The sequence below is a fragment of the Rhinoderma darwinii genome, chromosome 5 (genome assembly GCF_050947455.1).
Source record: "Rhinoderma darwinii isolate aRhiDar2 chromosome 5, aRhiDar2.hap1, whole genome shotgun sequence".
Lineage (NCBI taxonomy): Eukaryota > Metazoa > Chordata > Amphibia > Anura > Rhinodermatidae > Rhinoderma > Rhinoderma darwinii.
The window spans coordinates 345,449,024-345,476,562 of NC_134691.1; the positions used below are offsets into that span (position 1 = coordinate 345,449,024).

Below are 27,539 nucleotides of genomic sequence, written 5' to 3' on the forward strand. Positions count from 1 at the left end.
TTTTTGGGATCTGGTCTGGGTTTATTTTTGGGTCTGGTCTGGGTTTATTTTTGGGGTCTGGTCTGGGTATATTTTTGGGTCTGGTCTGGGTTTATTTTTGGGGTCTGGTCTGGGTATATTTTTGGGTCTGGTTTGGGTTTATTTTTGGGTCTGGTCTGGGTTTATTTTTGGGTCTGGTCTGGGTTTATTTTTGGGTCTGGTCTGGGTTTATTTTTGGGTCTGGTCTGGGGTTAGATGACTCCCATGTACCTATCCTGCATTTTTTACTTATACGGATGATGGTTTGTGTGGTTCTTGTCGGCAGGACCTGCCTGTTTATACGGGGAGATGTGCTGCCAACGACCAATAATTTGAATGCCCACATAAAGGAAATGCTCGATTATGGGCTGATCGCTGGACCGATCGCTGGACCGATCGCTGGGCCGATCGCTGGGCCGATCGCTGGGCCGATCGCTGGGCCGATCGCTGGGCCGATCGCTGGGCCGATCGCTGGGCCGATCGCTGGGCCGATCGCTGGGCAGATCGCTGGGCAGATCGCTGGGCTGATCGCTGGGCATGTTACACGGGCCGATGAGCAGGAACGAGCCGTGATACAAGCGCTGCTCATGTAAAAGGGCCTTAAAGGGGTTTTCCTATGAGAGACATTTATGACATATCCACAGGATGTCATAAACGTCAGATAGATGCGGGTCCCACTTCTGGAACCCGCACCTATCTCCAGAATGGGGCCCCCTAAACCCCTCTCAGCCGCTCTGTGTTGCGGCTGAACCAGGTGAATTCCGAACATAAAAAAGGTTATATGGTCGTAAGTTACGAAAACAGCGCAGCTCGCCTGCTACGCTACTTCGGGGCAGCGTACGGTACTATGTATACAGGCACTGTACGTGTATACGGGAACTGTACGGCACTATATGGGCACTGTACGGCACTATATGGGCACTGTACGGCACTATGTGTGTGGCCACTGTACGGCACTATGTGTGTGGCCACTGTACGGCACTATGTAAGCGAGCACTGTACGGCACTATGTATACAGGCACTGTGCGTGTATACGGGAACTGTATGGCACTATGTGTGCGGGCACTGTACGGCACTATGTGTGAGGGCACTGTACGGCACTATATGGGCACTGTACGGCACTATGTGTGCGGGCACTGTACGGCACTGTGTGCGGGCACTGTATGGCACTATGTGTGCGGGCACTGTACGGCACTATGTGTGAGGGCACTGTACGGCACTATATGGGCACTGTACGGCACTATGTATGCGGGCACTGTACGGCACTATATGGGCACAGTACGGCACTATGTATGCGGGCACTGTACGGCACTATGTAAGCGAGCACTGTACGGCACTATGTATACAGGCACTGTGCGTGTATACGGGAACTGTATGGCACTATGTGTGCGGGCACTGTACGGCACTATGTGTGAGGGCACTGTACGGCACTATATGGGCACTGTACGGCACTATGTATGCGGGCACTGTACGGCACTATATGGGCACAGTACGGCACTATGTATGCGGGCACTGTACGGCACTATGTATGCGGGCACTGTACGGCACTATGTATGCGGGCACTGTACGGCACTATGTATGCGGGTACTGTACGGCACTATGTATGAGGGCACTGTACGGCACTATGTATGAGGGCACTGTACGGCACTATGTATGCGGGCACTGTACGGCACTATGTATGAGGGCACTGTACGGCACTATGTATGCGGGCACTGTACGGCACTATGTATGCGGGCACTGTACGGCACTATGTATGCGGGCACTGTACGGCATTATATTGGCACTGTACGGCACTATGTATGCGGGCCCTGTACGGCACTATGACAGTATGACGGGTGTTACTTGGGTGCACATTGCTGCCTCTCTTTTCTCTAACGAGCTATGATTATTTCGGCCCCTGACTATAGAAGTGGCCCCTGTAGCTGCTATAGAGCCCACCCCTTTCTGTAATCCTGCAGGCACCACAAAGCAATAGAGGGCGCCGCACACCAGAGAACTGCGCACAACCGTCCTCTGAACGCTCAAAATTCACACTACTCCAATCAGCCGCAAATGAAAGACGTCGGGGAACATGCAGGACGCCACATTACAGGACCGGTAGCACGCGCCTGCGACGTCACATCCTCTCTTACCTGATTGGCTGTCAGCTTCACGTCCTTCAGGGGCCACAGCTGCCTAAAGATGAATAGAAAATCAGGATATTCATTACAAGCCTTAGGGTATGTTCACACGCAGCGGTTTTAGACATAATTCGGGCCCCTTACGCCACGAATTACGCCTGAAAAAACGACTCCATTACTCCTACAAACATCTGCCCACTGCTTGCAATGGGTTTTACGATGTTCTGTTCACACAATTTGTAATTTTACGCGTCACTGTCAAAATACGGCAAATAAAAAGACGCCCCGCGAAAAAGAAGTGCAGGTCACTTATTGGGACGTTTTTGGAGCCGTTTTTCATTGACTCAATTGAAAAACAGCTCCAATAACGTCCGTAAAATACACAGCGAAAAACGTCTGAAAATCAGGAGCGGTCTTCGCCTGAACACAGCTCCGTATTTTCAGATGTTTTTGGTCACTGCGTGTGAACATAACAGAGAACAATAGATTCTAAGGGTATCAGACATGTCATGCTGGGGGAGGATGACTGTAGGACAGGTGAATACAATCTATTGTTCTCTGTTATCAGACATGTCAGGCTGGGAGAGGATGACTGTAGGACAGGTGAATACAATCTATTGTTCTCTGTTATCAGACATGTCAGGCTGGGGGAGGATGATTGTAGGACAGGTGAATACAATCTATTGTTCTCTAATATCAGACATGTCAGGCTGGGGGAGGATGACTGTAGGACAGGTGAATACAATCTATTGTTCACTAATATCAGACATGTCAGGCCGGGGGAGGATGACTGTAGGAGAGGTGAATACAATCTATTGTTCTCTGTTATCAGACATGTCAGGCTGGGGGAGGATGACTGTAGGACAGGTGACTACAATCTATTGTTCTCTGTTATCAGACATGTCAGGCTGGGGGAGGATGACTGTAGGACAGGTGAATACAATCTATTGTTCTCTGTTATCAGACATGTCAGGCTGGGGGAGGATGACTGTAGGACAGGTGAATACAATCTATTGTTCTCTGTTATCAGACATGTCAGGCTGGGAGAGGATGACTGTAGGACAGGTGAATACAATCTATTGTTCTCTGTTATCAGACATGTCAGGCTGGGGGAGGATGATTGTAGGACAGGTGAATACAATCTATTGTTCTCTAATATCAGACATGTCAGGCTGGGGGAGGATGACTGTAGGACAGGTGAATACAATCTATTGTTCACTAATATCAGACATGTCAGGCCGGGGGAGGATGACTGTAGGAGAGGTGAATACAATCTATTGTTCTCTGTTATCAGACATGTCAGGCTGGGGGAGGATGACTGTAGGACAGGTGACTACAATCTATTGTTCTCTGTTATCAGACATGTCAGGCTGGGGGAGGATGACTGTAGGACAGGTGAATACAATCTATTGTTCTCTGTTATCAGACATGTCAGGCTGGGGGAGGATGACTGTAGGACAGGTGAATACAATCTATTGTTCTCTGTTATCAGACATGTCAGGCTGGGGGAGGATGACTGTAGGACAGGTGAATACAATCTATTGTTCTCTGTTATCAGACATGTCAGGCTGGGGGAGGATGATTGTAGGACAGGTGAATACAATCTATTGTTCTCTAATATCAGACATGTCAGGCTGGGGGAGGATGACTGTAGGACAGGTGAATACAATCTATTGTTCACTAATATCAGACATGTCAGGCCGGGGGAGGATGACTGTAGGAGAGGTGAATACAATCTATTGTTCTCTGTTATCAGACATGTCAGGCTGGGGGAGGATGACTGTAGGACAGGTGACTACAATCTATTGTTCTCTGTTATCAGACATGTCAGGCTGGGGGAGGATGACTGTAGGACAGGTGAATACAATCTATTGTTCTCTGTTATCAGACATGTCAGGCTGGGGGAGGATGACTGTAGGACAGGTGAATACAATCTATTGTTCTCTGTTATCAGACATGTCAGGCTGGGGGAGGATGACTGTAGGACAGGTGAATACAATCTATTGTTCTCTGTTATCAGACATGTCAGGCTGGGGGAGGATGACTGTAGGACAGGTGAATACAATCTATTGTTCTCTGTTATCAGACATGTCAGGCTGGGGGAGGATGACTGTAGGACAGGTGAATACAATCTATTGTTCTCTGTTATCAGACATGTCAGGCTGGGGGAGGATGACTGTAGGACAGGTGAATACAATCTATTGTTCTCTGTTATCAGACATGTCAGGATGGGAGGATGACTGTAGGACAGGTGGATACAATCTATTGCTCTCTGTTATCAGACATGTCAGGCTGGGGGAGGATGACTGTAGGACAGGTAAATACAATCTATTGTTCTCTGTTATCAGACATGTCAGGCTGGGGGAGGATGACTGTAGGACAGGTGAATACAATCTATTGTTCTCTGTTATCAGACATGTCAGGCTGGGGGAGGATGACTGTAGAACAGGTGAATACAATCTATTGTTCTCTGTTATCAGACATGTCAGGCTGGGGGAGGATGACTGTAGGACAGGTGACTACAATCTATTGTTCTCTGTTATCAGACATGTCAGGCTGGAGGAGGATGACTGTAGGACAGGAGAATACAATCTATTGTTCTCTGTTATCAGACATGTCAGGCTGGGGGAGGATGACTGTAGGACAGGTGAATACAATCTATTGTTCTCTGTTATCAGACATGTCAGGCTGGGGGAGGATGACTGTAGGACAGGTGAATACAATCTATTGTTCTCTGTTATCAGACATGTCAGGCTGGGGGAGGATGACTGTAGGACAGGTGAATACAATCTATTGTTCTCTGTTATCAGACATGTCAGGCTGGGGGAGGATGACTGTAGGACAGGTGAATACAATCTATTGTTCTCTGTTATCAGACATGTCAGGCTGGGGGAGGATGACTGTAGGACAGGTGACTACAATCTATTGTTCTCTGTTATCAGACATGTCAGGCTGGGGGAGGATGACTGTAGGACAGGTGAATACAATCTATTGTTCTCTAATATCAGACATGTCAGGCTGGGGGAGGATGACTGTAGGACAGGTGAATACAATCTATTGTTCACTAATATCAGACATGTCAGGCCGGGGGAGGATGACTGTAGGAGAGGTGAATACAATCTATTGTTCTCTGTTATCAGACATGTCAGGCTGGGGGAGGATGACTGTAGGACAGGTGACTACAATCTATTGTTCTCTGTTATCAGACATGTCAGGCTGGGGGAGGATGACTGTAGGACAGGTGAATACAATCTATTGTTCTCTGTTATCAGACATGTCAGGCTGGGGGAGGATGACTGTAGGACAGGTGAATACAATCTATTGTTCTCTGTTATCAGACATGTCAGGCTGGGGGAGGATGACTGTAGGACAGGTGAATACAATCTATTGTTCTCTGTTATCAGACATGTCAGGCTGGGGGAGGATGACTGTAGGACAGGTGAATACAATCTATTGTTCTCTGTTATCAGACATGTCAGGCTGGGGGAGGATGACTGTAGGACAGGTGAATACAATCTATTGTTCTCTGTTATCAGACATGTCAGGTTGGGGGAGGATGACTGTAGGACAGGTGAATACAATCTATTGTTCTCTGTTATCAGACATGTCAGGATGGGAGGATGACTGTAGGACAGGTGGATACAATCTATTGCTCTCTGTTATCAGACATGTCAGGCTGGGGGAGGATGACTGTAGGACAGGTAAATACAATCTATTGTTCTCTGTTATCAGACATGTCAGGCTGGGGGAGGATGACTGTAGGACAGGTGAATACAATCTATTGTTCTCTGTTATCAGACATGTCAGGCTGGGGGAGGATGACTGTAGAACAGGTGAATACAATCTATTGTTCTCTGTTATCAGACATGTCAGGCTGGGGGAGGATGACTGTAGGACAGGTGACTACAATCTATTGTTCTCTGTTATCAGACATGTCAGGCTGGAGGAGGATGACTGTAGGACAGGAGAATACAATCTATTGTTCTCTGTTATCAGACATGTCAGGCTGGGGGAGGATGACTGTAGGACAGGTGAATACAATCTATTGTTCTCTGTTATCAGACATGTCAGGCTGGGGGAGGATGACTGTAGGACAGGTGAATACAATCTATTGTTCTCTGTTATCAGACATGTCAGGCTGGGGGAGGATGACTGTAGGACAGGTGAATACAATCTATTGTTCTCTGTTATCAGACATGTCAGGCTGGGGGAGGATGACTGTAGGACAGGTGAATACAATCTATTGTTCTCTGTTATCAGACATGTCAGGCTGGGGGAGGATGACTGTAGGACAGGTGAATACAATCTATTGTTCTCTGTTATCAGACATGTCAGGATGGGAGGATGACTGTAGGACAGGTGGATACAATCTATTGCTCTCTGTTATCAGACATGTCAGGCTGGGGGAGGATGACTGTAGGACAGGTGAATACAATCTATTGTTCTCTGTTATCAGACATGTCAGGCTGGGGGAGGATGACTGTAGGACAGGTGAATACAATCTATTGTTCTCTGTTATCAGACATGTCAGGCTGGGGGAGGATGACTGTAGAACAGGTGAATACAATCTATTGTTCTCTGTTATCAGACATGTCAGGCTGGGGGAGGATGACTGTAGGACAGATGACTACAATCTATTGTTCTCTGTTATCAGACATGTCAGGCTGGGGGCGGATGACTAGGACAGGTGAATACAATCTATTGTTGTCTGTTATCAGACATGTCAGGCTGGGAGAGGATGACTGTAGGACAGGTGAATACAATCTATTGTTCTCTGTTATCAGACATGTCAGGCTGGGAGAGGATGACTGTAGGACAGGTGAATACAATCTATTGTTCTCTGTTATCAGACATGTCAGGCTGGGGAGGATGACTGTAGGACAGGTGAATACAATCTATTATTCTCTGCTATCAGACATGTCAGGCTGGGAGAGGATGACTGTAGGACAGGGGAATACAATCTATTGTTCTCTGTTATCAGACATGTCAGGCTGGAGTCGGATGACTGTAGGACAGGTGAATACAATCTATTGTTCTCTGTTATCAGACATGTCAGGCTGGGGGAGGATGACTGTAGGACAGGTGAATACAATCTATTGTTCTCTGTTATCAGACATGTCAGGCTGGGAGAGGATGACTGTAGGACAGGTGAATACAATCTATTGTTCTCTGTTATCAGACATGTCAGTCTGGGGAGGATGACTGTAGGACAGGTGAATACAATCTATTGTTCTCTGTTATCAGACATGTCAGGCTGGGAGAGGATGACTGTAGGACAGGAGAATACAATCTATTGTTCTCAGTTATCAGACATGTCAGGCTGGGGGGAGGATGACTGTAGGACAGGTGAATACAATCTATTGTTCTCTGTTATCAGACATGGAAGGCTGGGAGAGGATGACTGTAGGACAGGAGAATACAATCTATTGTTCTCTATTATCAGACATGTCAGGCTGGGGGGAGGATGACTGTAGGACAGGTGAATACAATCTATTGTTCTCTATTATCAGACATGTCAGGCTGGGGGGAGGATGACTGTAGGACAGGTGAATACAATCTATTGTTCTCTGTTATCAGACATGTCAGGCTGGGGAAGGATGACTGTAGGACAGGTGAATACAATCTATTGTTCTCTGTTATCAGACATGTCAGGCTGGGGGAGGATGACTGTAGGACAGGGGAATACAATCTATTGTTCTCTGTTATCAGACATGTCAGGCCGGGGGAGGATGACTGTAGGACAGGTGAATACAATCTATTATTCTCTGTTATCAGACATGTCAGGCTGGGGGAGGATGACTGTAGGACAGGTGAATACAATCTATTGTTCTCTGTTATCAGACATGTCAGGCTGGGAGAGGATGACTGTAGGACAGGTGAATACAATCTATTGTTCTCTGTTATCAGACATGTCAGGCTGGGGAGGATGACTGTAGGACAGGTGAATACAATCTATTATTCTCTGCTATCAGACATGTCAGGCTGGGAGAGGATGACTGTAGGACAGGGGAATACAATCTATTGTTCTCTGTTATCAGATATGTAAGGCTGGGGGGAGGATGACTGTAGGACAGGTGAATACCATCTATTGTTCTCTGTTATCAGACATGGCAGGCTGGGGAGAGGATGACTGTAGGACAGGTGAATACAATCTATTGTTCTCTGTTATCAGACATGTCAGGCTGGGGGAGGATGACTGTAGGACAGGTGAATACAATCTATTGTTCTCTGTTATCAGACATGTCAGGCTGGGAGAGGATGACTGTAGGACAGGTGAATACAATCTATTGTTCTCTGTTATCAGACATGTCAGGCTGGGGGAGGATGACTGTAGGACAGGTGAATACAATCTATTGTTCTCTGTTATCAGACATGTCAGGCTGGGAGAGGATGACTGTAGGACAGGTGAATACAATCTATTGTTCTCTGTTATCAGACATGTCAGGCTGGGGGAGGATGACTGTAGGACAGGTGAATACAATCTATTGTTCTCTGTTATCAGACATGGAAGGCTGGGAGAGGATGACTGTAGGACAGGAGAGTACAATCTATTGTTCTCTGTTATCAGCCATGTCAGGCTGGGGGAGGATGACTGTAGGACAGGTGAATACAATCTATTGTTCTCTGTTATCAGACATGTCAGGCTTGGGGAGGATGACTGTTGGACAGGTGAATACAATCTATTGTTCTCTGTTATCAGACATGTCAGGCTGGGGGAGGATGACTGTAGGACAGGTGAATACAATCTATTGTTCTCTGTTATCAGACATGTCAGGCTGGGGGAGGATTACTGTAGGACAGGTGAATGCAATCTATTGTTCTCTGTTATCAGTCATGCCAGTCTGGGGGAGGATGACTGTAGGACAGGTGAATACAATCTATTGTTCTCTGTTATCAGACATGGAAGGCTGGGAGAGGATGACTGTAGGACAGGAGAATACAATCTATTGTTCTCTGTTATCAGCCATGTCAGGCTGGGGGACGATGACTGTAGGACAGGTGAATACAATCTATTGTTCTCTGTTATCAGACATGTCAGGCTTGGGGAGGATGACTGTTGGACAGGTGAATACAATCTATTGTTCTCTGTTATCAGACATGTCAGGCTGGGGGAGGATGACTGTAGGACAGGTGAATACAATCTATTGTTCTCTGTTATCAGACATGTCAGGCTGGGGGAGGATTACTGTAGGACAGGTGAATGCAATCTATTGTTCTCTGTTATCAGACATGTCAAGCTGGGACAGGATGACTGTAGGAGAGGTGAATATAATCTATTGTTCTCTGTTATCAGACATGTCAGGCTGGGGGAGGATGACTGTAGGACAGGTGAATACAATCTATTGTTCTCTGTTATCAGACATGGAAGGCTGGGAGAGGATGACTGTAGGACAGGAGAATACAATCTATTGTTCTCTGTTATCAGACATGTCAGGCTGGGGGTGGATGACTGTAGGACAGGTGAATACAATCTATTGTTCTCTGTTATCCCCGGATGACCACCATTTGCAGCCTTTACAGTTCCAATAATGTCACTCAGCTTGCCACGGATCCTGAATGTCTTATATATTGTCATTACTGTCATGTGTACCATATAGAATGCTTGTTCGGCTGGTGTAGGGCCTCTGGAGACCGGGGGCACAGCACAGATTGACCCCCCCCCCCCACCTTGCTAATACATGGTAATGATATGGGCAGGACTCCCTGTACAGACCGCGGGGGTATGAAAGGGGCTCTGGCACTACTCACTTCTGTACGTCCAAAAACTCCAGCAGTTTAGTGTCAGTCAGGTGACCCAGACGCACAATACCCTGCCAGTAGAGGGCGTCCTCCTGCTGCCGATACAGCATGTACAGCATGAAGAGGTCTGGCTGAAAGCGGGGGAGGATGGCGGGGAGGATCAGGGTGAAGGGGTTCAGGTCCTCACTGAAGAAGAGTCCAATAAACATCATAAACCAAAAATATTCAAACAAACAGGGAAAAAAAATAAAGAATAATTTGACAATATATCTTATTATGATTACAATGAAAACAAACTCCGGCATCGATGGCACCCAAAATATAATGAGACATTTGTAGATAAATTCTGTTCCTTAGAGGAATCTTCTAATTATGTTTTACAAGATTGTGGATTCAGGTCCGGACTATGGGAATTGCTGCACAATCAGATGCCGGATTGAAGGACTTTACTGAGAAATGAGACATTTTAAACGTTGAGAAGTTTTATGATAAATATTCAACAAAAAGGTTGAAAGGGTTAATTATTACCTCATCTCCTCTTCGTCCGCCCCCCTGGACACGGATCTGTCGCCTTTCTCTGATGACATGGCGAGTAAAGCTCTGATAAATAGACAGGAGGATAGCGAATGAGCAATAATAGTAATATTAACCCACGAGACACCAGGAGTAATATTATTAACCCACTAGACACCAGGAGTAATAATATTATTGACCCACTAGACACCAGGAGTAATAATATTATTAACCCACTAGACACCAGGAGTAATACTATTATTAACCCACTAGACACCAGGAGTAATAATATTATTAACCCACTAGACACCAGGAGTAATACTATTATTAACCCACTGGACACCAGGAGTAATACTATTATTAACCCACTAGACACCAGGAGTAATACTATTATTAACCCACTAGACACCAGGAGTAATACTATTATTAACCCACTAGACACCAGGAGTAATAATATTATTAACCCACTAGACACCAGGAGTAATACTATTAACCCACTAGACACCAGGAGTAATACTATTATTAACCCACTAGACACCAGGAGTAATACTATTATTAACCCACTAGACACCAGGAGTAATAATATTATTAACCCACTAGACACCAGGAGTAATACTATTAACCCACTAGACACCAGGAGTAATACTATGATTAACCCACTAGACACCAGGAGTAATAATATTATTAACCCACTAGACACCAGGAGTAATACTATTAACCCACTAGACACCAGGAGTAATACTATTATTAACCCACTAGACACCAGGAGTAATAATATTATTAACCCACTAGACACCAGGAGTAATACTATTAACCCACTAGACACCAGGAGTAATAATACTATTAACCCACTAGACACCAGGAGTAATAATACTATTAACCCACTAGACACCAGGAGTAATAATATTATTAACCCACTAGACACCAGAAGTAATACTATTAACCCACTAGACACCAGGAGTAATACTATTAACCCACTAGACACCAGGAGTAATATTAAGAGTCCGGCGACATTGTGCGCATATGTAGTGTACTGGCCTCTGCTTCATTTGCGCTATGTGCATGCACCTGATACCGCTCCGGGATTGATCTGGACACCAGGAATTTCATTTCAACCCATTAGAATGTAGGGATAGTAGTATTAACCCCGTTAGACCTGGTTTAATGTGCTATGTTTGGGGGTGCCCAGTCGCAGATGATGACCTCATTGCAATGACACCACCCATTGGTGCCCCCAACACTGAAAAGTTTGCCAGCCCCATATTAGGTTAAGGGAATTAGGAGAAGAGACCTGAAGAACTCCCATAGTTTCTTTGCATAGTACTTGATCTCCTCCTGCGCCATGCTCAGAAGATGGAGGTTCGCTCCTAGACCGGAGTATGTCGCCTGAAACGCCACCAGCAGCATCTTCACAACCGTCTTCAGTGGGTGATGGGAAGTGTTAAAAGCCTGAAATGAAACCGCATGGAAAACAAAAGCAATAAGAATATACAATATTGCAATATAAGCCACACCCACATTCATCACAAGCCACACCCATTTTCTCATAATTATGAAGCCGGCATTCGCTGCCAAGGGACTGATCTGGTCAATGTGCACAGGATCGGTCATATCTATTGTCCACCATCCTCATTCGGTCACATAAGGGTGCAGTGTAGCAGTAAGATGTATGTGACCGACCCCATTGTGGGAGGGGCCACTCATCACATGGGCAGGGCCAGGCTTGGTAAGGATTTCGAGTGAATACGATGTACGCTATTTCATCATAAAACTAGGACATCAGCAATCATCTTCCTCTGTTACAAATAATTACCACAACATCTGGGTGTAATGTCCCTTTAAATTCCACCGGAACGCCCTAAAAAGACGGCAGCGTCTTACCTTCCCCAGATAACTCTGTAAAGACTCCGATTCCAGAATCAGTCCCTTCATGTAGTCCTCAATCTGACCCGAGTCCATCTCATTGTCCCTAAGAAAACACATAAAATTGTATCCGATACCAGATCTAAAATGCTTCTCAGCGTCATTTCCTGAAACACTTTGCACTGCTGTGACCAGCCAAAAGATCTATCTTAATGGAGACTTGTCTCTCCATTATCCTATAAACAGCAATTGTAATATTTTATTTTACTGCCCACAAGATCCTTATCGTCTGACATCCTCTGTGCTGCTGTAAAATTCAGATAGGGTGTACTCTTACACTTGAGATGACATTGCTGTGCAGTTGCAGGATGTCATTGGTTCCCTGCCCCTGATAACACTTCTCTTATTTCATTTCCCAGGTATTGGGGCACAGTTTCCGCACCCCCTATTTTCCCCTGTACTGAATGCTGAATCTCTAACCACCTGGACCCCGGCAGCTCATGCATATCTGATATTGGGCAGGTATGGGGGGGGGGGTGGTATAGACGCCCCACTCACCTCTGACAAAACAAATACTCCTGAGGCTTCTGCATCTTCTTGCTAGACTTGACGTGAAAACCCAGGAAAGATTCCTCCATTTCTCTTTTGCATCCAGATTCAAGGAATTTTTGAAACTGTTCAAAAATTCCCTGCCAGCGCTCCTCCACCAGGAACGACCCAGCGCCAAACTGACTGCAGGAGAAGAAAGTGCGGAGGGAAGAAGTCATCATCTATGGAAATTATAATCTGGAATAAATAATGTGTTCTGATGTTCAGCAATTTATTGCCAGAACACACCACTAGATGGCGCTGTTTCATTGAAGTCTATGGGTAATCATTTTTCGGACTATAAAACGCACCCAGGTTTTAGATAACAGAAAATAGGGGGGGGGGGGGGGGCGGGGAATCATCTTTTACTAGTTTTAAGAAGCAAAAGCTATTTGTTAAAAAAAATCATTTGTTCTGTTTCACCGCATTCTGAGCCATTGTTTGATACATACAATTTTTTTTATCACTTTCTATTTCACTCATTTTTTCTTATTTTTACACTGTGCTTGGGGAAAAAAGTTTTTTTTTTTTTTTAACTTTTAATATTTTTTTTACACTCCTGAAAGTTTATCTAACTTTTTTTTTTACACATTTTATTAGCTCCCCTGGGGGACTTGAACCAGCGATCATTAGATACAAAACGCTGCAATACACGGATGAGTTACGGAAACAGCATAACTTGCTGAGCTGCGCTGTTTATGTAACTCCCATAGTAGTGAATGTAGCACGCGAGCCACACTGTATCCGTAACTACTATTCACTTCTATGGGAGTTCCGGAAACTGCGTATCTCAGCGAGCACTCGGCGGTTTTCGTAACTCCCGACCACCTAACCAGAAAGTAAAGTGGCCGGGAGACAGCAGAGCCGGGTAAGATAGAACGCAGTTTTAGGGGCCCCATTTCAGAGATAGGACCCACATCTGCCATTTATAACATATCCTGTGGATCCTGTGGATACGTCATAAATGTCCTTTATGGGAAGACCCCTATAAATGTCGCGCTCGCTATTGACCGCGGCATTTAACTAGTTAAACGGCCAGGAACAGCGCCATTACTGTTCCTGGCCGTTAGAGCAGCGTGTCAGCTGCTGACACCTGCAGTGTATGGGGCGGGCTCAGCGCGTGAGCCCGCTCTGCTCCAAACATCATCCCCCCCCCCCACTCCATATATCATCCCCTCCCCGCTCCATGATGTGCTAGCACATCACTGGCCGAGAAGGGGTTATGTAAGAAGTGGTCATAACACTATAAGACGCAGGGACCTTTTTTCAAGATTTATTGTTGCCAAAAACTGCGTCTTATAGTCTGAACAATACGGTATAGGTGGTTGATCTGTCCACTAGATGGTGCTGTTTTATGGACCTCTATGGGTAATATACCGGTATTCATGTTTGATTAATTTGACCACTCGATGTCACTCTATGGGTAATATCTCCTCATATTCATGTGTGGTTGATCTGACCAGTAGATAACGCTGATTTATTGCACTCTATGAGTAATATGTTCAGATATTTATGTGTGGTTGATCTGACCACTAGATGGCGCTATATGACTGCACTGAGGGTAATATCGCCTGATATTCATGTGTGGTTGGTCTGACCACTAGATGGCGCTATATGACTTTACTGAGGGTAATATCGCCTGATATTCATGTGTGGTTGGTCTGACCACTAGATGGCGCTGTTTATTTGCACTCTGTGGGTAACGTCTCCTGATTTTCATGCTTTCACGCACAGCTCACAGGATTTGTAGCTGATGTTTCTTTACCATTTACCGCCAGGTCAGATCATCTCTCCGTACACTGATTATTACTCACAATTTTTTCTTCAGGACTTCGTCCTGGAATCCAGTGGCCGTGCTGAGGACCCCGTGTGTCTGCAGGCCGCTCTGCGCCGTTTTATTGAATGTTCCCACCAGGGTGAATCCATTAGCAAAAGTGAGTTTTCCCTATGAAAAATCCAGATAGAACAGTTCTAGTGATCGTTCTATACGATGGGGGACCTTTATGTTAGTTATTCAAGGTTCAGGAATAGAATACAATAACTACAGTGGAGACTGACACAGAAGACGAGAGAAGGCAGGTTTATATTCCTTCCAGGAGGAAAGTTGGGTGACAACCCTTCTGAGCACAGCAATGGCAGCCGTGCTTGTCACCAATATGTTTTATGATTTTAGGGAAAAATTATCTATAATTAAACTGCGATTAAGAAAAAAAAACAACAACTGCCCAAATGGGGGCAGGAAGACAGGGGCAGAATTACACTAAATACTCCAGTGTGACACAAACTTTTCCGGATAAGAGACATTCCTTGGTGAACTCGCCCTCGTATAAGCTGTTGTCCTCTGTGATCAGGATGCCGGGACCCTGGAAAAATGACAAATTATAATGTGAGAACATCTGCAGAATGAGGAGTCCGGTGTCTGATAACTGCGAGAGCAACAACTGCGAGTTTATTAACTAGGGGCCGAAAAACAGCTTCTCTAACAGAGAATAAAACAAGGACTATGTGACCGGGTGACAGTCCCTTACAGCATTCATTCTAGATCTTTATAGGGGGAGGAGCTTAATTTACTAATACAGAGCTCCAAACCCTCTGCTTTCATTCACACATTATAAGATTCTGCTGCCTGCAGCCACCACTAGGTGGAGCTCACTACATACAGATATATACAGCTCCCATAGAGTTACATGATATTCTTCTGCCTGCAGCCTCCACTAGAGGGAGCTCACTACATACAGATATATACAGCTCCCATAGAGTTACATGATAACATTCTGCTGCCTGCAGTCACCACTAGACGGAGCTCACTACATACAGATATATACAGCTCCCATAGAGTTACATGATAATATTTAACTGCCTGCAGTCACCACTAGAGGGAGCTCACTACATACAGATATATACAGCTCCCATAGAGTTACATGATAAGATTCAGCTGCCTGCAGCCACCACTAGAGGGAGCTCACTACATACAGATATATACAGCTCCCATAGAGTTACATAACATTCTGCTGCCTGCAGTCACCACTAGAGGGAGCTCACTACATACAGATATATACAGCTCCCATAGAGTTACATAACATTCTTCTGCCTGCAGCCTCCACTAGAGGGAGCTCACTACATACAGATATATACAGCTCCTATAGAGTTACATGATAACATTCTAATTTCTGCAGCCACCACTAGAGGGAGCTCACTACATACAGAATGGCGGCGGATTGCAAATTAGTATAGTGGTCATAAACTCCACACATAAGACTCCGGTTACGTACCACCAGTTTGTTAGCGTTGAAGACCCCCTGATAACAGGACCCAGTGTTGAGAAGGACGATGCCAAGGCCATGTCTCTGGTTCTCCTGCCACATCCCGATGTATCTCTCACTGCTGTGGAAATACAATGTCAACAATACTGTAATTACATTCAATGTACTCCAGTCACATCCAGAGCTGCAGTCACTATTCTGCTTGTTTTCATGTCAGCTCTTAGGCTTTATTCAGACGAACGTAAAATACGCGCGTGCAACGCGCGTGATTTTCACGCGCGTTGCCCGGACCTATATTAGTCTATGGGGCCGTGCAGACATGTGCGTGGTTTTTGCGCAGCGTTGCCCGGACCTATATTAGTCTATGGGGCCGTGCAGACATGTGCGTGATTTTCACGCGCGTTGCCCGGACCTATATTAGTCTATGGGGCCGTGCAGACATGTGCGTGGTTTTTGCGCAGCGTTGCTCCGTTGCCAAAAAGGCACGACATGTCCGTTGATTCAGCGTTTTCAACGCATCACGCACCCATTGAAGTCAATGGGTGCGTGAAAACAACGCAGGGCACACGGAAGCACCTCCGTACGCACAGCGTTTTTCACGCAGCACTTGTTAAGTCTATGTAAATGAGTTGAGCAGACAAAACAACTACACACCAGGACGTGGCTTCACTTTCGGAGCACATGCGCACAGTTTACACCGACATCTGCAGCAATAGGAGCTTTTTAACCTGTAAAACCACCCAAAACATCAAACACGGGCCAAAGTGTGCGGTAACGTGAAATCTTGATGCGAACATGTGCTCACAGCAAGCGGGTGTAGGAGAAGGTGTCTTTTTGTAGGCTGGCCTCCCCATTACTCCACCCTCCGTTGTTTGGACGCGCGTAAAAAACGCATGCCATACGCGCGTTAAATACGCTATCACTCTGCCCAAATGGATGCCACACGCAACTCCAACGCAACCGAAACGGCGCGTTTTTCACGCGCGCATAAACCCAACGTTCGTGTGAATCCAGCCTTAGGCTGTAGGACTTTTTCTGTCTGGATGTAGCATGCTCTTCTGCAGTGTTTTCTACAGACCCAATGGCTCTCTTACTTTTAACCCTGTGTGTTATTTTTTCTGTAGCTCTGCACTTTTATGCGTGAACCAGGAAGCGCAGGATGTACAAAGCTGTGGATCCCACCTTATATCTTGCCACATAGAAGACACAGAATAATTAGTAATGGACAGAATAGAACGCTGCGCCTCCTGCGTCCGGGTCACTCACTTGTCTGAACTTTCCCAGACTCCATATCCCGACCGCTTGTCTCTCTCCCAGTTTCCGGTGTATTTCCAGGAGTTTGTGGTGGACGGCTGGTTCTCCAAGACGCCAAATCCATGTCGCACGTTATCCTTAAAGTAACCTTTATACACGGACTCATCCGCATACCTGCAAGATACAGACGTGGCGCGTGATACACCCCAATAGTACTGGTCACCCCCAAACATGTATTACTGACAGCAAGCGGTCTGTTCCCAGGAGCCGCCTACTCCTCATCACCGTAGTAATCATCATCCTCATCATCACTGTAGTAATCATCATCCTCATCATCACTGAAGTAATCATCATCATCATCATCCTCCTCATCACCGTAGTAATCATCCTCATCACCATCGTCCTCATCACCACTGTAGTAATCATCCTGCTCATCATCACCATCCTGCTCATCATCATCATCCTCCTCATCACCGTAGTAATCATCCTCATCACCATCGTCCTCATCACCACTGTAGTAATCATCATCCTTATCATCACCATCCTCCTCATCACCGTAGTAATCATCATCCTCATCATCACCACTGTAGTAATCATCGTGCTGCTCATCACCATCCTGCTCATCATCATCACTATCCTCCTCATCACCATCCTCCTCATCACCATAGTAATCATCATGCTCCTCCACTTCCTCATCCTCCACTTCCTCATTCTCCTCCACTTCCTCATCATCATCAGCATCCTCCTCAACTTCCTCATCATCCTCCTCAACTTCCTCATCATCATACTCCACTTACTCCTCCTCCACCACTTCCTCATCCTCCTCCACCACTTTCTCATCCTCCTCCTCCTCCACTTTCTCATCCTCCTCATCCTCCACTTCCTCATCCTCCACTTCCTCATCCTCCACATCCTCATCCTCCACATCCTCATCCTCCACATCCTCCACTTCCTCATCCTCCACTTCCTCATCCTCCACTTCCTCATCCACCACTACTTCCTCATCCTCCTCCACTTCCTCATCCTCCTCCTCCACTTCCTCCTCATCCTCCTCCTCCACTTCCTCATCCTAAGCCACTTCCTCATCCTCCTCCACTTCCTCATCCACTTCCTCATCATCCTCCTCCACTTCCTCCTCCTCCTCCACTTCCTCATCCTCCTCCTCCACTTCCTCATCCTCCTCCTCAACTTCCTTATCATCATCCTCCTCCACTTCCTTATCATCCTCCTCCTCCACTTCCTCATCCTCCTCCTCCTCCACTTCCTCATCCTCCTCCTCCTCCACTTCCTCATCCTCCTCCTCCTCCACTTCCTCATCCTCCTCCTCCACTTCCTCATCCTCCACTTCCTCATCCACCACTACTTCCTCATCCTCCTCCACTTCCTCATCCTCCTCCTCCACTTCCTCCTCATCCTCCTCCTCCACTTCCTCATCCTAAGCCACTTCCTCATCCTCCTCCACTTCCTCATCCACTTCCTCATCATCCTCCTCCACTTCCTCCTCCTCCTCCTCCACTTCCTCATCCTCCTCCTCCACTTCCTCATCCTCCTCCTCCACTTCCTCATCCTCCTCCTCCACTTCCTTATCATCCTCCTCCTCCACTTCCTCATCCTCCTCCTCCACTTCCTCATCCTCCTCCTCCACTTCCTTATCATCCTCCTCCTCCACTTCCTTATCCTCCTCCTCCTCCTCCACTTCCTCATCCTCCTCCTCCTCCACTTCCTCATCCTCCTCCTCCACTTCCTCATCAGTCTCATGTGGTTACATTCTGGATTTTCTGGACTCTACATCTCAGACGCACAGATAATATGAAGGAAAAGTGGAGACTCCAGGAGGAACCCAGAGAAGCACCGAGTCCGTACAACCTCCATATACATGTGGCCCCAGTGCGGAGCCCGGCTCCCCTGCTGCATGTGTTACATTCTTATCAATGAAGGAGACTAGACATGGACCGCACATCCACTCTATACTATGATCAATTGCGGCTAGGCAAAATTATTACATATGAACGAGAGGTTCTTTGTGACATTTTAGAGGTCGCCGTGAAGTGTCACGTGGGCGGGCATACAATTTGATCAAAATGTCACAAAGAACCTCTCGTTCATATGTAATAATTTTGCCTAGCCGCAATTGATCATAGTATAGAGTGGATGTGCGGTCCATGTCTAGTCTCCTTCATTGATATGTTACATTCTTATATTGTGACAAACCCTCAGCTGTGAAAGTATTAGGTCAGCACAGGTTTTATTTTTCTGGAGGTAAACAAGAATGTTCTCATTTACTGACAGCAAGCAAAGATCTTAAAAATGGTGAGAAATTCAAACACAAAGGCCGCATTTTGTCAGTTAAAGTGAAAAGGTAAATTGGTGAGAATTGCGCAAAATGTATTTAAACCGCACGGCCCCCGGTGAAGCGGCTGCATTTACAGTTTTCTGATTGTTTGGATTCTTTTTGCGCCTGTTATGAGCGGCCGAATATTGGCGCCATTTTTAACCTTTGCCTTGATAAACGGTTCATTTACCGCTTTTCATCCCAATTTTGCTGCAATTTGAAACGTGACTTTTTAACCTGTAAAATTTCCACCAAAATCATCTGGAAACTGAATAATAAAAGTCTATGAGAAGGTCCCAGAACACTGAACCCAGAGCCTGCGGGGCCCCGGTATCTGTGTGGGGGCCACGGTACCTGTGTGGGGGATCCCGATACCCGTGTGGGGGACCCCGATACCCGTGTGGGGGACCCCGATACCCGTGTGGGGGACCCCGATACCCGTGTGGGGGACCCCGATACCCGTGTGGGGGGCCCCGATACCTGTGTGGGGGGCCCCGGTACCTGTGTGGGGGGCCCCGGTACCTGTGCAGCCCCATCAAATCCCCGTTTTTACTTACTCACAGATTCCATATCCGTGTATGGCGCCGCTCCGCCAGTGACATTTATAACAGTCGTATCGGTCGCGGGACGAGTCCGGGATCAGACATATTCCAAAGCTGAAAGACAACGAGTGGGATGAGCGCCGCTCCGGCTTTGAGGACGTAATAACTGTATAATGAGGCCCAGATACTGACAATGTCACCCCACAGGGAACCCCAATCATTTCTAGGGACACCCGACCTCTTCTCTGTCCTCTCTAAAAATACTCTCCCTGGGAGATTCCTGCTGTGCTGAATAGTTATGGGGGCACTGCGGTCTATCACTTTGGTGGCTGCACTGTAGCGGTCACTGTTATCGGGGCGCTGTGGCTATCACTGTTACGGGTGCATTGTGGCTGTCCCTGTTACGGGGGCACCGTGCCTGTCCCTGTTACGGGGGCACCGTGGCTGTCCCTGTTACGGGGGCACCGTGGCTGTCCCTGTTACGGGGGCACCGTGGCTGTCCCTGTTACGGGGGCACCGTGGCTGTCCCTGTTACGGGGGCACCGTGGCTGTCCCTGTTACGGGGGCACCGTGGCTGTCACTGTTACGGGGGCACCGTGGCTGTCACTGTTACGGGGGCACCGTGGCTGTCACTGTTACGGGGGCCGGCATATTGAGACCCCAGTGTCCTGTCTTGTCCTCTGTCCGTCATCCTTTGTCTGTGATTATATTCGGTTTATAGAACGGATTCGCTTTTTACCCGTCTTCTTGACCGAATTTGAAATCCCCAACGTGATTGCGTCCGCTTGGCCATTTCAGCGTGCCCCTGCGGGGGAAGGGAGAAAGTGTTTATACGTTTTATTATTTCCTTTCACTCCCCGAGTCGTCATTTAGGATGAGAAGTAATATGGCCGCCGTTACAGCTTCTAAAAGGGTTATCACCCAGCTTTCCCAGACTCCTGAACAACAAAACCCCACAATCCAGCAGTGATACATCCTGTGCCCTGTACCAACGAGGAACTGGGCAGATCTGCCATTCAGGGGTCTGGGAAAGCTGGGTGGCAACCCTTTAAGGAGATGTATTGGCAGCCTTATTGCATGGACTGGGGGTTCTTGATTTTGGGGTGCTCTGCGTGTTACTCACTTTCCGTGAGGTTTCCCCCAGGACATGTCTCCCTCGTACGTGGCGTTCTTAAATCTGCCCTCGTTCCTATACGTGTATTTGGACAGTCGGGACGCCGGCGGGTCGCTGGATTCTCCCGTCCTTCCCCATAGAGGAAAATCCCGCGTCCCCTCCAGACTCTGCCGTATCAGTTGGTTTATTTTCCAGGACCAAAGCACCTGCAACCAGAGCAGCAGATTGAGCAGTGACTAGAGGATCTGTATATAACGACGAGCTCACACGTCAGGAAAAACTCGCCATGGAATCTACAGCGCCGCGCAAATGCTGATCATGTTCTGCTTTCCCATCCACAACACGAAACGGTGGCGCCGCAGTAACTCCTCCCGGAACTGTCCCTTTAAGAAAATATAATGCAGCCGATCTCGGCGAAACGCGTTCCCAGCTGGGCGGTGTTTACACGGGTCGTTTTTGTCACCATATTTTTGTTAAAAAAAAGTTTTTTGTAAAATCAGCGAAAATAAAAACCGCCGCAGTTTTGACACGATTCCGAAAATTGCAGCAAAGAAACGACTCAAATAAATAAACTCCGCTGCGGTTTGTACGTCCGCCTCCCGCCTGCAAACAGCAACGACTGAATTACTGAAGAGCATTACTTGCTGTCAATGACTGGAAACATTCTTGAAGCTGAAAACCTATCGAGACCTAGATCTGCTCTCAAATCTCTCTCCTGCCCTACACTGATACATAGCAACAAACTCACATCTGTGAGCCGGACATGATGACATAAAATGTTCCCAATAACTGACAACAAGCACAGATCTTAAAAATGGTGACAGAATAAAGTACGTTAGAAAACACGGGTCCGGCTTCCATAAATAGATCTCATTCCTTCTATAATGAAAAGTTCTGCCACTTTCTAAAAGATTTGTGTGTTTTTATATTTGATCTCTGCTTGCGGTTAGTGAATGGGAACACTTATTTACATCCGGAGTATGAAAACCTGTACAGACCTAATAATTCTCACAGCTGAGGGTTTGTTACAGTTGTATCCAGTCTAGACAATCATCTGTAAGGCAAACACATCGGCAGCACAAATCTCTCTCCTGTCCTGATAGTTTGTTACAATGTATCAGTCTGGAGTCCAGGCTGTTTATCTCACAGAGGATTGTCCAGACTGGAAACAATTGTAACAAACCCTCAGCTGTGAAAACGATTTATTTAGGCCTGATTCACACAAACGTCCCACGGACCTATGTAATTCAATGTGGCCGTTCACACAGTCGTTGTTTCAATGGAGCGTGTGAAGGGTCCGTGCGAAAATAGGACATGTCCGTTATTTTCGCGCATCCCTCCATAGACTCAACTATGGGGGATGCGTGACATCGCGTCCCACACCGATGAGCACGGATGCACATCGGACGTGAAAAACTGCAGTTTTCCACGTCCGCGATGCGCAGCGCTCGTGTGAATCAGGCGTTAGGACAATATTTCAGTCTCTGAATGTAAACAATAATATCTATAATCACTGAAAGCAAGCAGAGGTTATGACAGTGGCAATGAATTGATGAACTTTTCATTACACGAGGGTGAAGACTTTAGAGTAGACGATCCCTTTAAAATGCAAAATAAATGTACAGAGCGCAGTAAACGGTTGTGTCACCTGATGTCGCTGCTCCCGCATGGAAAGGAAAAGCTTCTCCTCCGGCGTCACAATACGCAACACGTGGCTGCAACAAAGAACAAGCGTCAGTCCCGTCACACGGATACCAGACGCCACCACGTGGAGCCTCAGCCTGACATGTCTGATAACAGAGAACAATAGATTGTATTCACCTGTCCTACAGTTATCCTCCCCCAGTCTGACATGTCTGATAACAGAGAACAATAGATTGTATTCACCTGTCCTACAGTTATCCTCCCCCAGTCTGACATGTCTGATAACAGAGAACAATAGATTGTATTCACCTGTCCTACAGTTATCCTCCCCCAGCCTGACATGTCTGATAACAGAGAACAATAGATTGTATTCACCTGTCCTACAGTTATCCTCCCCCAGCCTGACATGTCTGATAACAGAGAACAATAGATTGTATTCACCTGTCCTACAGTTATCCTCCCCCCAGCCTGACATGTCTGATAACAGAGAACAATAGATTGTATTCACCTGTCCTAGAGTCATCCTCCCCCAGACTGACATGTCTGATAACAGAGAACAATAGATTGTATTCACCTGTCCTACAGTCATCCTCCTCCAGCCTGACATGTCTGATAACAGAGAACAATAGATTGTAATCACCTGTCCTACAGTCATCCTCCCCCAGCCTGACATGTCTGATAACAGAGAACAATAGATTGTATTCACCTGTCCTACAGTCATCCTCCTCCAGCCTGACATGTCTGATAACAGAGAACAATAGATTGTAATCACCTGTCCTACAGTCATCCTCCCCCAGCCTGACATGTCTGATAACAGAGAACAATAGATTGTATTTACCTGTCCTACAGTCATCCTCCCCAAGCCTGACATGTCTGATAACAGAGAACAATAGATTGTATTCACCTGTCCTACAGTCATCCTCCCCCAGTCTGACATGTCTGATAACAGAGAACAATAGATTGTATTTACCTGTCCTACAGTCATCCTCCCCCAGCCTGACAACAGAGAACAATAGATTGTAATCACCTGTCCTACAGTCATCCTCCCCCAGCCTGACATGTCTGATAACAGAGAACAATAGATTGTATTCACCTGTCCTACAGTTATCCTCCCCCAGTCTGACATGTCTGATAACAGAGAACAATAGATTGTATTCACCTGTCCTACAGTTATCCTCCCCCAGTCTGACATGTCTGATAACAGAGAACAATAGATTGTATTCACCTGTCCTACAGTTATCCTCCCCCAGCCTGACATGTCTGATAACAGAGAACAATAGATTGTATTCACCTGTCCTACAGTTATCCTCCCCCAGCCTGACATGTCTGATAACAGAGAACAATAGATTGTATTCACCTGTCCTACAGTTATCCTCCTCCAGCCTGACATGTCTGATAACAGAGAACAATAGATTGTATTCACCTGTCCTACAGTCATCCTCCCCCAGCCTGACATGTCTGATAACAGAGAACAATAGATTGTATTCACCTGTCCTAGAGTCATCCTCCCCCAGACTGACATGTCTGATAACAGAGAACAATAGATTGTATTCACCTGTCCTACAGTCATCCTCCTCCAGCCTGACATGTCTGATAACAGAGAACAATAGATTGTAATCACCTGTCCTACAGTCATCCTCCTCCAGCCTGACATGTCTGATAACAGAGAACAATAGATTGTATTCTCCTGTCCTACAGTCATCCTCCCCCCAACCTGACATGTCTGATAACAGAGAACAATAGATTGTATTCACCTCTCCTACAGGCATCCTCTCCCAGCCTGACATGTCTGATAACAGAGAACAATAGATTGTAATCACCTGTCCTACAGTCATCCTCCCCCAGCCTGACATGTCTGATAACAGAGAACAATAGATTGTATTCACCTGTCCTACAGTTATCCTCCCCCAGTCTGACATGTCTGATAACAGAGAACAATAGATTGTATTCACCTGTCCTACAGTTATCCTCCCCCAGTCTGACATGTCTGATAACAGAGAACAATAGATTGTATTCACCTGTCCTACAGTTATCCTCCCCCAGCCTGACATGTCTGATAACAGAGAACAATAGATTGTATTCACCTGTCCTACAGTTATCCTCCCCCAGCCTGACATGTCTGATAACAGAGAACAATAGATTGTATTCACCTGTCCTACAGTTATCCTCCTCCAGCCTGACATGTCTGATAACAGAGAACAATAGATTGTATTCACCTGTCCTACAGTCATCCTCCCCCAGCCTGACATGTCTGATAACAGAGAACAATAGATTGTATTCACCTGTCCTAGAGTCATCCTCCCCCAGACTGACATGTCTGATAACAGAGAACAATAGATTGTATTCACCTGTCCTACAGTCATCCTCCTCCAGCCTGACATGTCTGATAACAGAGAACAATAGATTGTAATCACCTGTCCTACAGTCATCCTCCTCCAGCCTGACATGTCTGATAACAGAGAACAATAGATTGTATTCTCCTGTCCTACAGTCATCCTCCCCCCAACCTGACATGTCTGATAACAGAGAACAATAGATTGTATTCACCTCTCCTACAGGCATCCTCTCCCAGCCTGACATGTCTGATAACAGAGAACAATAGATTGTATTCACCTGTCCTACAGTCATCCTCCCCCAGCCTGACATGTCTGATAACAGAGAACAATAGATTGTATTCACCTGTCCTACAGTCATCCTCCCCAGCCTGACATGTCTGATAACAGAGAACAATAGATTGTATTCACCTGTCCTACAGTCATCCTCCCCCAGCCTGACATGTCTGATAACAGAGAACAATAGATTGTATTCACCTGTCCTGCAGTCATCCTCCCCCCAGCCTGACATGTCTGATAACAGAGAACAATAGATTGTATTCACCTGTCCTACAGTCATCCTCCCCCCAGCCTGAAATGTCTGATAACAGAGAACAATAGATTGTATTCACCTGTCCTACAGTCATCCTCCCCCAGCCTGACATGTCTGATAACAGAGAACAATAGATTGTATTCACCTGTCCTACAGTCATCCTCCCCCAGCCTGACATGTCTGATAACAGAGAACAATAGATTGTATTCACCTGTCCTACAGTCATCCTCCCCCAGCCTGACATGTCTGATAACAGAGAACAATAGATTGTATTCACCTGTCCTACAGTCATCCTCCCCAGCCTGGCATGTCTGATAACAGAGAAAAATAGATTGTATTCACCTGTCCTACAGTCATCCTCCCCCAGCCTGACATGTCTGATAACAGAGAACAATAGATTGTATTCACCTGTCCTACAGTCATCCTCCCCAGCCTGGCATGTCTGATAACAGAGAACAATAGATTGTATTCACCTGTCCTACAGTCATCCTCCCCCAGCCTGCCATGTCTGATAACAGAGAACAATAGATTGTATTCACCTGTCCTACAGTCATCCTCCCCAGCCTGGCATGTCTGATAACAGAGAACAATAGATTGTATTCACCTGTCCTACAGTCATCCTCCCCCAGCCTGACATGTCTGATAACAGAGAACAATAGATTGTATTCACCTGTCCTACAGTCATCCTCCCCCAGCCTGACATGACTGATAACAGAGAACAATAGATTGTATTCACCTGTCCTACAGTCATCCCCCCCAGCCTGACACGTCTGATAACAGAGAACAATAGATTGTATTCACCTGTCCTACAGTCATCCTCCCCCAGCCTGACATGTCTGATAACAGAGAACAATAGATTGTATTCACCTGTCCTACAGTCATCCTTCCCCAGCCTGACATGTCTGATAACAGAGAACAATAGATTGTGTTCACCTGTCCTACAGTCATCCTCCCCCAGCCTGACATGTCTGATAACAGAGAACAATAGATTGTATTCACCTGTCCTACAGTCATCCTCCCCCAGGCTGACATGTCTGATAACAGAGAACAATAGATTGTATTCACCTGTCCTACACTCATCCTCTCCCAGCCTGACATGTCTGATAACAGAGAACAATAGATTGTATTCACCTGTCCTACAGTCATCCTTCCCCAGCCTGACATGTCTGATAACAGAGAACAATAGATTGTATTCACCTGTCCTACAGTCATCCTCCCCAGCCTGACATGTCTGATAACAGAGAACAATAGATTGTATTCTCCTGTTTTCTTCTCCTCTCTAAAATATCTGATTGCCGGTGTGCTTTCCCTTTAAGAATGATTTGAATACCTGCCGCCCGATCTCTTACCTGTTCAGTTCAGATTTTTGCTTCAATGTGGTGTCCACCCAGACTGTCTGTAAGTCGCAGATATGAGGTTCATTCCCCTTTAAATAAAGACAAGAATGTGAAGCGTTTTATCAGATGGATGAAGTTAATGTCAATTCCCAGAATCCTCCCCCGGCTGCAGTCATGTGATTTGCGCTGAATGTCGGCGCTGTGATAACGGATCTGCCAGGATGGTTAGCATGGTGTATTGCAGACTATGTTGTGGCCAGCAGGTGGCGCCTTTATATCATCCGGGTAACGCGGGTTTGTGCTGCGCTGGTCATAGATCAGGACCGGATGCTACATGTGGAATATC

The 27,539-nt window shown here is 46.3% G+C and overlaps 1 protein-coding gene across 1 annotated transcript in view; it reads right to left on the bottom strand.

Moving 5' to 3' along the window:
- ALS2CL (ALS2 C-terminal like) overlaps positions 1–27,288 on the bottom strand; it is a gene marked incomplete at its 5' end in the record, with an annotated part of 38,841 nt that extends 11,553 nt beyond the window's left edge. The window contains 15 exons of the mRNA XM_075827917.1: positions 2,151–2,193; positions 9,888–10,064; positions 10,407–10,478; positions 11,683–11,840; positions 12,273–12,360; positions 12,813–12,986; positions 14,657–14,787; positions 15,128–15,205; positions 16,115–16,226; positions 17,372–17,533; positions 20,249–20,347; positions 20,973–21,038; positions 21,357–21,553; positions 22,996–23,062; positions 27,206–27,288. Of these exons, the coding sequence (XP_075684032.1) occupies positions 2,151–2,193; positions 9,888–10,064; positions 10,407–10,478; positions 11,683–11,840; positions 12,273–12,360; positions 12,813–12,986; positions 14,657–14,787; positions 15,128–15,205; positions 16,115–16,226; positions 17,372–17,533; positions 20,249–20,347; positions 20,973–21,038; positions 21,357–21,553; positions 22,996–23,062; positions 27,206–27,288 (1,707 nt within the window). The remainder of the gene's footprint in view (positions 1–2,150; positions 2,194–9,887; positions 10,065–10,406; positions 10,479–11,682; positions 11,841–12,272; positions 12,361–12,812; positions 12,987–14,656; positions 14,788–15,127; positions 15,206–16,114; positions 16,227–17,371; positions 17,534–20,248; positions 20,348–20,972; positions 21,039–21,356; positions 21,554–22,995; positions 23,063–27,205) is intronic.
- Positions 27,289–27,539: the final 251 nt, after the last annotated feature.